The sequence below is a fragment of the Rasamsonia emersonii genome, assembly GCF_000968595.1.
Source record: "Rasamsonia emersonii CBS 393.64 chromosome Unknown ctg1118621760319, whole genome shotgun sequence".
NCBI classification, from domain to species: Eukaryota; Fungi; Ascomycota; class Eurotiomycetes; order Eurotiales; family Trichocomaceae; genus Rasamsonia; species Rasamsonia emersonii.
In genome coordinates, this window is record NW_013563082.1 from 1 (window position 1) to 13,119 (window position 13,119).

Genomic DNA, 13,119 nt, shown 5'->3' on the forward strand with positions numbered 1-13,119 from the left:
CCGGGGCTGAGCCGGTTCCAAAGTTTAATTTATTAGTTCCGTCCGCCAAGGCTGCATGGCTGCAACTCTCTTGGCGTTGGCACTTGGCAGGTCGCAGATCTTGCAGAGCTTTTCCCGATGGCGGTGGATCATTGGATCGTCGGGCTAGTCACTTCCCGGCGCCGGCGCGCCGCCCACTACTTGTCACTGCTTAGCTTGCCTGCTAGTCTAAGCTCTAACTAAGCCACTCCTCCAAGATAGTCCTCAGCAGTCAACTACTGTACAGAGTAAGGTGAAGCACGGCTAAACGTTCTTGCTGACAGATTGCTGTCTCCATGGGCCTTAGCCACGCAATAGCCGTCAAAAGCGTTGAATAAGGCCAGACTTCATCCTATCGCCAGATGCCGTTGTATAGATCCTGGACGAAGAAATTTTGCCCCATCTACTCCTCCCACGGCCTCAATCTTCCTGCCAGCCTAGCTTCTCGTCTTCATCCGCCACCTGGTGGACTTCCTCCATCTTTGAACGCTCGACCTGTTTCCTCCATAGTGCTGCCAGATCATCGGATGTGCTAGCTTCATCGATGGATTTGTCCTCCCGGACCCTGAGGAAGCGTGGAAAGCGCAGGCTGAGCCCCCTCTCATCACTCACGAGACCAATGGCTGCTGTGTAGGTAGGACTGAGCGTGATATCTGCAAAGGCCATCTCCCAGACTTCCTGGGGTTCGAACCATACGTCCGGTTCTCCTGCATATTCCACATAACTCGGCCGCGAGATCACGTTCTCCCCGCCCTCAGAGTACTTTTCCTTGTTGGCCTGATAGAATTTGTCCGTGAAGCCAGACATACACTTCGTAACCGCCTCGAGGACCCCCGTTTCCGGGTTGCGGACGGCCATGAGAATGGGTGACCACCACTTGGCTTTTCGACCTTGGCCATGCCACGCTCCGATAGGGATCAAGTCGAGCGTATCAGAGGATGTACTGTAATCCTTTTTGACCTTAAGCCAAGACTCCAGACGCTTGTCAGGTTCGTATGTAGCTAAAAGGGGTTTGCGCCGGGATACTTTCTCTTTTGGCTCGCTTTTTATACTTTGGAGCCCATCCTGGCCATTCTGCTCAGATTCCAACACTTCCTGCTCCATTTCTTCTCGCTCATAGCTTATCCCCACACTCTTGTCTGGTTCCGACTTCGCTACGTTGTCGAGAACTTTGACCATGATCCCCTCGCATTTAGCTTCAGTTGCGCCCTTAAAGAATTCCAGAACAGCATCTGAATCAGCTGATGTCGCGTCCAGGCTCTTCACCCAGGTAAACCGGTTTGGAATCTCTGTAAATAGGCTTCGAAGCAGCTCTCTCCGTTCCCGGAAAGGTCTATCCAATAGAGGCTCTCCATTTAGATACATCAAGTCGAAAGCAAAAAGGCAAACATTCACCTTGATACTTCCAAGCTCGACGTTCTTTTTCGCACGATTCGTGAGAATCTGGAAGGATTTGAGCTCTCCAGAATCGGGATCGACGGCAACCACTTCACCCTCCAGAATGAAACTGGAAACTGACTCTCCCCGAATCGCAGGTACCAGAGAGACCAGGTCTGGATACTTGTCGGTCATCAGTTCCAAATGACGAGAAAATATGGACACTTTGCCTTTCTCATCGCAATGAACTTGTGCGCGTTGTCCGTCATATTTGTATTCGCAAGCAAAGTCTCTCCCTTGCAGTTTAGTCAACATGTCCGAGAGATCACGGGTGATGCTGCCGAGCATAGGTCTGAGAGGCACATGCAGCGTGAGCCCGCATCGCACCAACAGCTCTTCCGTCACTCCTATCTCCAGGAGACACGGAACAAGATCATCATAATTGGGATGGCGGGCATAGGATGCTTTGACAATCTCCTCAGCCTTACTGTAGACGTCGGCAAGTTCTTCCTTCTTCAATCTCGAAAGTTCCTGGGGAGAACGAACGGTAAATTCTGCGCCCTTTGGCTTCGAGAACAGAAAGGCTCGTGCGAGCGCGATCAACATGGTTGTCTTTACTGCCCCGATGCGCAAGTTCTGTACAAGAATTCTCACAATATAGCGACTCTCTTCAGCTCCTCGGCTATCTTGAAGCAGTTTCTCAACAATGCGTTGTTTGCTTTCCTGACTTCCAGGCCCCTTACTCTTGGCAATTTTCATCAATGACTGATACACCCCCTTGATTGTAAGCGGTTTTGGTCTCTTTAGTGTGAAGCTCTGTCGCTTCTTTGCCTCGAAAGCGACGTCACCGGCATCGCCATGCTTGTCGTATAGCGTTTTGAGTCCTTGGCTATTCAGTCCATATATACTTTTTGAGTGCCTTGGATATTGCCGATCCTCCCAATCCGAGCTCTAACGGAACGTAAGGTGGAGCGAATGAATTCGTTGCCAACCAGACCGCGGGTAGAAGACTGTCAGGGTCTCCCTCGATGAGGACCCTGAGCAGATTCACGAGAGTATCGACGATTTTGATCCGACTTGTAGTGCTGTTAATGAGGACAAACCCTCTCGTCAAGAGAGCGTATGTTGCATCGCCACCGTCTGAGGCCCAATGTCTCTGAAGCTCGTCCACATATTTCGATGGTTCGAATGTCAGAGGGCTCTGGTCGAAAGGAATAGACGAGACAATCGTATCTTCGGACCCTATAGACGATTGCAGAGACAACGTTTCTTTCGTTCGGACCGCTTCCGACTTGGCGCGTACATCATTCACGGGAGCAGGAAGTGGTGTGCTGCTCTTCAACTGTTCGGCTTGATGAGCGCTCTCCGCAGGCTGGGCACTTGATGCCGCTGCTCTGTCCTCTCGATCCCATTCTGCTTGCAACTTTCGAGCAAGCTCCTCATCCGTCAAGACCTCTTGTTTCGATTCAGATACAGGTTCTGCGGGGTTGGCAGCCGTCTTCGCTCGCTTGGTAGCTTGTCCTCTGAAAAAGGACTCGATGCTCCGCATGCGCTGTGGAGAAGATTCGGGGGCATTATTCTTGCGTTTCTTAGCCGGACTAGGCATATCTTTTTCTCAAATAAAAATATGATAAGGTAAGAGAATTGCCGTAAATCGGCAAACCAAAAATATCATTTGTGGCATTTGTTTATTCGTAAATGCAGGTGACAGTTGAGAAGTAGGTACTCCGTACTCTCTCGGGGGCGGAACCCGGGGATGATGTCTAATCTCCTATTCCAGTATAGCGTTCCTATTCAGGAAAGGTGCCACGATGCCGCCCTGCCCGTCTACTGTACCCTATATAGACTTTCTCCCGCTGTTTGACTGACCATGTTTTCATTATTGCGACTCTAGCGTGAGTGAGCAGACAGCAAGAATGGTTTTGCCAATGGCTTCAGTGATTTATCCCTCGTTCATCATACCAGTCCTTCTGCACGCTCCCTCAACATACAGAGTAAGCATACGGAGGACATGCTTCAATGGCACCGCGTGCTGACTAAGCCAATCATCACCAACTAGTTAAATGAATCCAATTTAATGGAAATACGGGACCAGGTCGTAGGTTGTTGTAGACTAGCATTATTTTAGTAGATTAGGGGAATGAAGTGAAAGTAGCGGCATTAAGGCGTAAAAGCCACGGCCTTTTCATGCTCTTTCTATCCTGACATAGATTTCGTTCCTAGGTGTGAGGCTAAAGCTAAGCTCCGCTCCATTAGAAGATTAGCTTAGTCCGGTTTGCCCGTTGACACATGTATCCTTTCTCCCCGCACTTGATCAATAATGGCTTCCACGCTTTCTCGACTCCCCTCGCAGGAGATTGCAAGGGTCGAGGATTACCTGAATGATAAGATACAGTCATCCGCAGATCTTGAGAGTCTGGATTCCCTGCTCTCAAATCTGCGTGCCCAGCATGAGCTCCAGCAGAGACAGGTATGATCTTTCGACTGCAAAATGCAGCAATTTTGCCCTTCTTTAAAAGCTGTGAACTAATTTCATTTCTTAAAGCTAGTTGAAGCGCAGGAAGCGCTCGCCAAGGCGACCAAAGCCTCAAATGACCACGCTGAAGCCGTTCGAAAACAAGTCGAAGCTTTCAATCAACAGCAGGCCGACATCGACAGGCGCTTGAAGATACTTACGCAATCGGAAACGAGCGATGAGGCAGTACGCATATTTGAGTCGAGCATGGAGAAGCTGCGGAGGCTTGACATTGCGAAAGGTTACCTGGACCTGTTACAGGAGGTGGAAGGTTTGAGGTATACGATTCGCCTCTACCGTGTCAACTTCCAAGCTGACATGGCCGCAGCAAGGAAGCTTTAAAGAACGTCAAAACAGCTCCTCGTACAGCCTTATCACCCTACACTCGCTTGAAAAATATTGCATCGTCATTGAAGGATGCGCAGTTTGCCGCAGAAGGTGCAGCCCCGCACCTTGTTGATCACACCGAGAAACTGGCCTCCGCTTTGAGAGAACAACTGCGAAAAGATTTCAGCAGTCGACTGCAACGAGCCCTAGAGAAAATGAAGTGGCCGGGCAAGGACCTCGTTCTCACAGACAGCTTGATAGAGGAGTGGGCGGAGAGCGTCGAGCTGCTCCTCGACTTGCAAGAACCGTATGTGGTCTTAACTCAGTTTCCCACAATCTTCCTGCAAGAGATCAAAAGACTGATTTGCGCACAATAAATTACAGAGAGCTTGAGCCTCGGACCCCAGCGTCGAGCATCCAGGCAAAGGATCCTCCGGTTTTGTTTCCATTGGAGGTTATGGTACATCCGCTTGAGCTTCGTTTCAAATATCATTTTAGTGGAGCAAAACCGACAAATAGGCTCGATAAGGTACGTGTGAGTCGCAAAGGAATTGGAAGCAAAGAGCACTGATCATGGTCACAGCCTGAATATTTCCTTTCTCACATTTCTGATCTGATTAGCACTTATGCTGGCTTCATCACGACATACATGCAACCAATCTTTGACAAACGGGCCGATACAGCCGGCTCTGATTTGGAGTGGAACTTTCTGAGTGCTTTGAACGCCTTTATCATTGCCTTGCTTCCAATGCTCAGGCAGAAAATCAGCACTTTCGTTCCCCAAGTCGTGAATAATCCACCTCTTCTCAGCCATTTCATCCACGAACTTATGAATTTCGATACTGATATCCGCGACACTTGGAATTATCTTCCAGATCCTTATTCTTCGGAAAACTGGAAAGGGTTAACTTGGGAAGTCTTGACTAAGCAAGGTTGGTTTGATCGATGGCTCCAGGTTGAGAAGGACTTCGCACTTTCACGGTACAAGGATATCATTGATACTGCAGACAGCGGGCAGATCGATTACGATGGTGTGGAGCCTAATGTGACGAAGCCTACGAAAGCGGCGATTCGTGTTAATGATCTTCTTGAGACTATCACTGATCGATATCGCCCACTGTCCTCATTTAGTCAGAAACTGAGATTCCTTATTGATATTCAAATCACGATATTTGATCAGTTTCATGAGCGCCTCCATTCCGGTCTTGAGGCATATCTTGCCATGACCTCGACCATCGGTCGCACTGTTCAAGGGTCCGACGCGCAGACTAGCCTTGAAGGTGTAGCAGGCCTTGAACGGCTGTGCAGGATCTTTGGAAGTGCAGAATACCTGGAAAAGAAAATGCAGGACTGGAGCGACGATGTCTTCTTTCTTGAACTCTGGTCAGAGCTCCAGAATCGTGTTCGAAAGAATACAAGTGGGGGCAAAAACGTTGTAGGACCCATGTCGGTCTCTGAGGTTGCTCAGCGAACATCGCAAGCTGTGGCAGACAATTTCAACAACGGCGGGACAGCGATGGCCGATGGTGCCCTATTCGATGAAACCGCATCAGCGTACCGGCGCCTCAGACTCCGCTCTGAAAACATTATCATCTCGACTCTCACCTCCGAGGTTCAGTCCTCCCTTCGGTCATATTCCCGTGTTTCTATGTGGTCGACGCTCTCAGCGCCCGCGACGGCTGCTTCGAGCTATCCTCACCCTCCATCATCGGACCTCACTCCCGCCATCCGCACTTTATCCTCCAGCATCTCCTTCCTTGCTCGTGCCTTGGGCAGCGCTCCTCTGAGACGGATAACCCGGCAGGTTCTTCTGTCGACCCAAACCTACATCTGGGACAACGTGCTGATGCGTCACACCTTCTCTGCTGCTGGTGCGTCCCAATTAGCGAGCGATGTCGATCATCTGTGTAGCGTTGTGGACAGCGCTCTAGGACAGCAGACAGCTGCCGTTGGGTATCAAGGGGAATCGAAGCGTGTGATCAAAAGACTAGTCGAGGGTCTGACTCTCCTATGTCTTAGAATCAAGCCCCAAGGGAGGACAGACGCCGGTGAGGTGGAGACACCGGAAACAGATAGTGCTACGCAGGAACGTCAAGCTTTGGCTGAGAAGGAATTGGGCCTCTGGGAGGTCGAGAAGCGGCTCTTTGCAAATAACGAGAGCGCACGGGAGGTGCTCTCGGAATTGGAGATTGAGACGCTGACGGAAAGCGAAGCCAGAGCGGTATTGGAGAAGAGAGTCGAGATTCGAAGCTAAACTGAAAGTAAATAATATGTCCCCAGCTGGACCTTTTTTTTTCGTCTGGGGTTAATAGTTACTAGGATATATAATATGGACAAAAAGGATATAGGAAATATCTAATCATGCCACCAAAAAAAAGTTTCATGGATTTGCCAATCTATGTCCACAGAATTATTGTGATCTTCGCAGATCGTAAATCTATGTACTCATAGGAGAGGCAAGAACTAAGACAGAAATATGTAACTAGTTACATCAAAATGTACATGTACTGTACATATGTATGTACATATAACCTATACATTATGGACGACAGGTCCATGACCCTTTTCGGCAGGGTTGCTCCTCCGAATATGCGCCTGAGATGGCGATTCAAAGGAAATCCCTGTCTTGGTCTGTGACTGCGATTGCAACCGCTGGACGATGGCCGGTCCGACCTCCTCGATCGCGCGGACGAGGCCGTCCATCGTCTCCCTCTTGGTGAGTAGGTTGACGACGCAGCGGAAGAATTTGCCTTTGCCGACGTCCTCCTCGTTGTCGCTGCTCGGAGGCGCGAAGTCGACCATGAAGCCCTTGTGCACGATCGCGCGCGCTATCTCCTCGGTGACTTTGCTGTTTCGCGCTCCGCGCTCGGCTTCGCTGGTGAACCCCTCATGGCCGCGTTGATACACGAATTGCTTGCCTGGAGCGTAGTAGAAGCAGACCTGCAGACACGGCGGCGGGTTCTCGCTGACTAGGATGAAGTCTGGGTGGTTTGCAACTCGGGTCGCAAGGTATGCGGCGACGTCGCAAGCTTCGTCGATCCGGCGTTCATAGCCCTCTGAGCCGTAGTATGTCCAGCTCAGGAACAGTTTGAGAGAATCACCGCGTCGGCCGCACTGGAGTGTCAAGTCCGCGAGATCCCAGACCTCGGGCGAGTCGACTCGGAGGTCAGCCTGGTCATCGGGTTTGCCGTTGACGACGGGTTCCGGGTCATCGTTGTGGAAGAGATAACCCGCAGGGAGGGTGTTGGCACGATGGAATTGTCGAATGTCGGCTCCGAGAAGGAATGAACAAGTCACTGGGACACCAAGCATCTTGTGAGGGTTGATAGCGATACTGTTTGCCTTCTCGACTCCTGACAGCTTGTGCTTCTGCCGCTGGGAGAAGACAAACGACCCTCCCCACGATCCGTCGACGTGGAACCACAGATTGTGCTTCTTGCAGATCTCGGCGATCTCATTGAAGGGGTCGAACGACCCCAAGACGGTCGTTCCAGCCGTGGCGTTGACGTAGAAAGGCGTTTTCCCTTCGCTCTTGGCCTTCTCGATGAGCCGCTCCAACTCCGAGGGGATCATGCGACCCTGCTTGTCAACGGGTACAGACCAAGCAGCATTGCTTCCGAAACCAAGCATCTGCGCTGCCTTCTCGATGCTGTAGTGACCATGAGCACTCGTAAAGAGAACAAATTTGTGGTCGCCGTAGCCATCGGTCTTCGTACTCGGGAACAGATTGTTTCTCGCAATGACAATCGATGTCGTGTTTGACGCAGAGCCACCTTGGACAGAGATACCCCCGGCATGTGGCCCAGACAGGCCAAAGAGAGAAGCTAACTCCTTTGCCGTGTACTTCTCAATGAGGGTCAGAGCCGGCGAGACCTGGTAGACGTGAACATTCGTGTTGAGAGTCGCTAAGATAAGCTCCGCAGCAACACCGGGGGCATTTGTCGACGCATACAGCTTGTCCAGGAATCCCTGGTGCCAAGTGTTGACCGAGTACCGAAGAATCTGCTTGAGGATCTGAAGAAGACCGTCTTGTCCCCGTCCTGAGACCGGAAAATCAAGCTTGAAAATCTTTCGGAGCTCCTCTGGGCTTTTGTAATCCACCAACGATGTGCTGGGTTTGCCTATATCCCCATTGGCGACTTTGTGCGAACCATCTTGATCTGCGGAGCGAATAAAAGGAACAAGGAGGTCTTGTACGGCGTTCAGGAGCTGCGAACAAAGAATAGGTTAGCATGACGTCTTTTCGATCCTAAATAATCGTAGTGCATAAAATCTGGCATTGGCTGTAGCGCAGATTCTGTAGGCAAAAAGATGACATGAACGCATCTGACTCAACTGGTTTTTTTTTCCCTTGTCACTTACACTCCGGACTTCTTCGGCGCGACCCAGGCCCTGATCCGCGCCTCTGGAAAAAGATAAATTATTTGCCGACATGGAGGGACCTGATCATAAACTGCTTCTATCCAGTAGCAATTGCAAATCTGCGGTGGTGTCAATGACGAGGGCTCATCCAAAAAGGTGGCTCTGTAAAATGGCTGTAATCCGGATACGAGAGGGACCATTCCTTCTTCCCCGCGATTGCGCCATCAGAGCAGTCCGCCCTTCGTGAGGGGCGGCCATCTGGATTACGTCACATCGTCCATGCCGTTCACTGGGCGGCTGTACTCGACTCGATCGTTCTGGAAAGAGAGTGACAGAAGGGGAGATATTCACTTGGAGTTGGGAAAGGAGTGAGATACAAGGCGATCAGAAGATTCAAGTGTCACAGCGCCGCGCATGTGTTCCCTGGGCCGTCGGTGCTTCTGGCCTGGTTTTATCAGTGCCCGACCAGCCCCGACTGTAGCCGCTTTTGGCCTGCAGCGTAAGCTAAACTTATCAATGCTCACAAACAAATAATTTTTTTTAAAAAGACAATCCTTAAGAGTGCGATCGAGTCTATCTTGTCTCAAGCATAATAAGTTCTTTGACGATGGAAGTACCTCAAATAGTGCCCCAAATTGGACATAGTCCTGCTCGGGCAGCATGGCTGCTTTAACATACCACGTGACTGAGTCGAATAGGAGCAAGAACAGCCAGGGACAGCTTGCAGAAGCCAGGGAGAGTAGCTGGGTAGTCACCAAGTACATTAGAAGATATCATCATCTACATATGTAGCATGAATTAAAAAAAATCAACATATTTAATCCGACGCCAGCGACCTTCGCCGATGGTTTAGGTAGGCGAAGATGCTAGTCACGTGATTACCAAGCCCGCACAAAGTATACAGATCAAAACCCCCTGACTTTGACCTCCGGAAGGTCAGCAATCAGTCTTGCTAGGAATCAAACCATATGGTCTCCTTCGTTTTGTTCACCTTGCCTCAAAATCCTCCACGAGGTGCGCTCTGGAAGCGAACCCATGTCTAGGCCCCGAGAATGTACCGCCTCTTTCTACTGTTCGGATCATAGTTGATCCGACAGGTGAGATACTCCAAGCACAGCCCCAACAATAATGATGCCCAGGCCCCATACTACTCCGGATACCTAAGTACCTAGCCATGCCGACAAATACAATCAAAACAGATAAGATGTTTATTTAAAAAAAATGACACGAATACCAAATAACTCATTTTTCTTCATTCAATCATAGATCTACTTCGTTTATAAATATACAAAGATGAACGTGATTATAGAGATTCAGGATGTTGCTTTTCCTAATTTCGTTGGCATGTCGGGGTGCCTTGAGTGCTATGCAGACTTTGTAGGCTTCGTGTTGGCACCCTATAGGCAGTATTGTTTCCCCTTCAAGCCTAGACGAGCCAAGCGAGTTTTTGAAGACTTCTACTGCAGTACATGATATGTAATCATGAGGCTGAAAATGTTGACGTGGATGTTTTTCCCCCCCTTCTACAAAAACTGGACAAGACGGATAATCCATCTGGTCTAAAAGAGCAATCCCAGACAGTCATCTAGTCAACAATACCTAACGGACATGCCAGTCAGCAAAGTTAGGACAATATGGACTCGGGCGCAGAGTTTGGTCGAGCCTACTCTTGCCAGGACTGGTCTCTCACAGTATCGCAAGGCCCAAGAGGCCGAAGAGATGCACACTATTCGCTTAAGAACAAGGTCACAAACGTCACCATCTACAGGTATCTAGAGCAGTGGACTGATTTTTATTGCTATTAACAGAGACGATCGTGATACTAGCGATGATGATGAGCTCCTTCGCAATGACCGTAATGACCCCACAAACGACGATGATCATGCCTCCTCAAATGCGGAGACAGATACAGACTCCAAATCCGAACAAACTACTTCCAGCAAACGCCAATATCTGAAAGGCGTCTACCTCTGCGCTTCCGCCGGTTCAATCGTTTTGCTGCTTAACATCATCCTCTTCGCCATCGCCAGCGGTCTCGCCAACTCAAGTAAATATCGCACCCTAAACAACATCCATAATAATACCTTCTCAACCACCGAGATTATCTATGAAGGAAGTTGCACCCTCACCAAGAGATGGGACACAGCCCTCCACTTCATCATCAACGTGCTCAGCACAGTTATCCTTTCTGCGAGCAATTACTGCATGCAATCACTCGTGGCGCCAACAAGAAAAGATATCGATAAGGTGCATGCAGAAAGGGAGTGGTTAGACATCGGCGTTCCCAGTACGAGGAATCTTGATGTTGTGGGCACTGGGCAGCTAGTGCTTTGGAGGTTGTTGTTGATTACGGCGACCCCCTTTCATTTGCTATACAACTCTGCCGTATTCGCCTCACTTAGTACAAACGAGTATGGCATTATCGTTGCGCCTAGCGATCTCGATGCGCAGAATGTATCAAATTTCACTACAGACGATTTGGAAAGTTGCTTTTCTGTCGTGGGGACCAGTTGGAATGACTTTGCGGAGAGCATCTCGAATGGAAGTCGAGAGATTAACCAAACAGCAATGTGTTGACACCTATGGGGGTACTATCTGGTTGTCTGGACGAGGAACTGTCGTCGTACTTTCTGATGATCTCCCTAATGCTGCTGACGGAGACACCTCCATTCTTCTCGGAGGACTCGGACAGATCCCCCAATTGCCTGATGGAGCATTATTTGAAGAATACCTCCCCTATGGGTGGCTATGTGGGAATAATAGTCTATCGTGCGACAAAGCAGGCTTTGACAGTAACATCGATGCCATCCAAGTCAAGGGTTATCCTTTTCGAACTCGAACCTGGGCCTTTGATCTAGCGACCTCAAATGGTAGCAGTATGGTGACATTCGTCTCGGGAGAGAACGGAAACTTCTCGGTCGATACATGTTCCAAGGAATCAATCAGCAATTCTACCTGCAGCGATGCAAACAAACTTGTCGACTGGATCCGTCAGGCTTACCCAACAAACATCCAGCAACTGAACGATTACATCCAAGCCAATAGCACAACAAAAAATATTACAGGAATTCATATCCACAGCACCGATTGTTCTGCAGTGGGTACTAATAACTACGTAGAAGATGACTACACAGATGCTACAGATACTCCCAAAGGGTTTTATTCTCTTGATGGATGTTAGTCAGTTGTTGTACAATCCGCCCATTTGTGTCACGATCATTGCTTGTGCCACTGTCAACGTGGTGTGCATGTTTTTGGCTGCAAGACTGGATCGAGAGGAGCCTCTGCTGACCGTTGGAGATGCCGTGGCCTCATTTCTCACAAGACCGGATCCTACAACGGCTGGGATGTGCTGGATGGGTAGGTGGGATGTTCATGTTTGGGAGGCGTGGAAGAGAAGACCCGCGGTTAGAACAGCAAATCACACCGAACAACGTCCAGTCAACGAAGAATATCCTGACCTCGTGGTCATTCCGAAGAAGTTGTCAAGACGAAAATTCTGGATGCAGGCGGCAAGTTTCTGGCGGTGGGTAGTGACACTCCTTTTGTATGTACTTAACCCTACCATATCTCGAATGGAACAAAAGATCGTCTCTGACCGACAATATTAAGGTGCACAACCTGCCTCGGCGTAGGCAGTTACCTCCTCGCGGCCTCCATCACCAGCGAAGGCGTCAACAACACCGATCTCAAATTTCTCTGGTCCATGGGCTTCGGCACCATCCAGCCCAAAGCCATCATCTGGTCCATCCTCTACAAATATCCCAATTTATCTGTCTTCAAATTGGTTTTTATCGCCAACAGTCCCCAACTCATCGTGACGATCAGCTACTACTTCTACAATAGCGTGCTAACAGGCATGCTCGCTGCGTCCGAATACAATTCATATGGCATCAAACGAAAACCTCTCCGAGTCTCATTCCCGCAAAAAGGAAGCCTCCAACGATCCACGTACTGGCTCACTGTGCCCTATCGATATAGCATCCCGTTAATAAGCGTCTACATGGTTCTCCACTGGTTGATCTCGGAGAGTATTTTTTACGTGCAGCTTGTGCCGTATGATCTCCACCAGCAGCCGCGATTTGACAGCAAGTTAAGTGCCCTGGGTTTCAGCCCTATTGCGATTATTTTTGCGTTGATTGTAGGAGGGGTGATGATGTTGGCGTTGGTGAGTCTCGGGGTGGGGAGGAGGTTCAAGTCCGATATGCCGTTGGCGGGGAGTTGTAGTGCAGCTATTAGTGCGCAATGTCATCTGAGTATAGATGATGATAGGGAGGTGGTTGCCTTGGGGGACACGTTACATGGGGGGAGACGGTGTCACCGCCGGTGTGGGCAGTGCTCACTACTGAAGGTGGTAATGAATATCCGGCGCATTGTGGTTTTACCTCAAAAGAGGTTACCAGGCCGTCAAGGGATAAAGTGTATGCTTAAATGGAGAGAAAGGGATCGTTATTCGAACAAGAAAGCTTTTCTTCCAGAGTCGTAGAGTCATGAATAGGTGGAGAAAGGAAAGTTCTTGT

General features: G+C 49.6%; 4 protein-coding genes across 4 annotated transcripts; 2 read left to right on the forward strand and 2 right to left on the reverse strand.

Moving 5' to 3' along the window:
- Positions 1 to 438: 438 nt before the first annotated feature.
- Positions 439 to 3,001, reverse strand: T310_5692 (DNA ligase (ATP); the record flags this gene model as incomplete). Its single annotated transcript, XM_013471429.1, has 2 exons — positions 439 to 2,284; positions 2,499 to 3,001. The coding sequence occupies 2 exons, from the start codon at positions 2,999 to 3,001 to the stop codon at positions 439 to 441; spliced, it is 2,349 nt and encodes a 782-aa protein (XP_013326883.1).
- Positions 3,002 to 3,715: 714 nt separating this feature from the next.
- On the forward strand, positions 3,716 to 6,491 carry T310_5693 (RINT-1 family protein; the record flags this gene model as incomplete). Its single annotated transcript, XM_013471430.1, has 5 exons — positions 3,716 to 3,865; positions 3,941 to 4,181; positions 4,268 to 4,544; positions 4,622 to 4,766; positions 4,821 to 6,491. The coding sequence occupies 5 exons, from the start codon at positions 3,716 to 3,718 to the stop codon at positions 6,489 to 6,491; spliced, it is 2,484 nt and encodes an 827-aa protein (XP_013326884.1).
- A 278-nt stretch (positions 6,492 to 6,769) lies between these two features.
- Positions 6,770 to 8,671, reverse strand: T310_5694 (Glutamate decarboxylase; the record flags this gene model as incomplete). The annotated part of the gene is made up of 2 exons (XM_013471431.1): positions 6,770 to 8,446; positions 8,600 to 8,671. The coding sequence occupies 2 exons, from the start codon at positions 8,669 to 8,671 to the stop codon at positions 6,770 to 6,772; spliced, it is 1,749 nt and encodes a 582-aa protein (XP_013326885.1).
- A 1,562-nt stretch (positions 8,672 to 10,233) lies between these two features.
- T310_5695 (Uncharacterized protein) lies at positions 10,234 to 13,030 on the forward strand (the record flags this gene model as incomplete). Its single annotated transcript, XM_013471432.1, has 6 exons — positions 10,234 to 10,367; positions 10,408 to 10,886; positions 11,035 to 11,696; positions 11,743 to 12,146; positions 12,239 to 12,767; positions 12,872 to 13,030. 6 exons carry the CDS (start codon positions 10,234 to 10,236, stop codon positions 13,028 to 13,030), a joined length of 2,367 nt encoding a protein of 788 aa, XP_013326886.1.
- Positions 13,031 to 13,119: the final 89 nt, after the last annotated feature.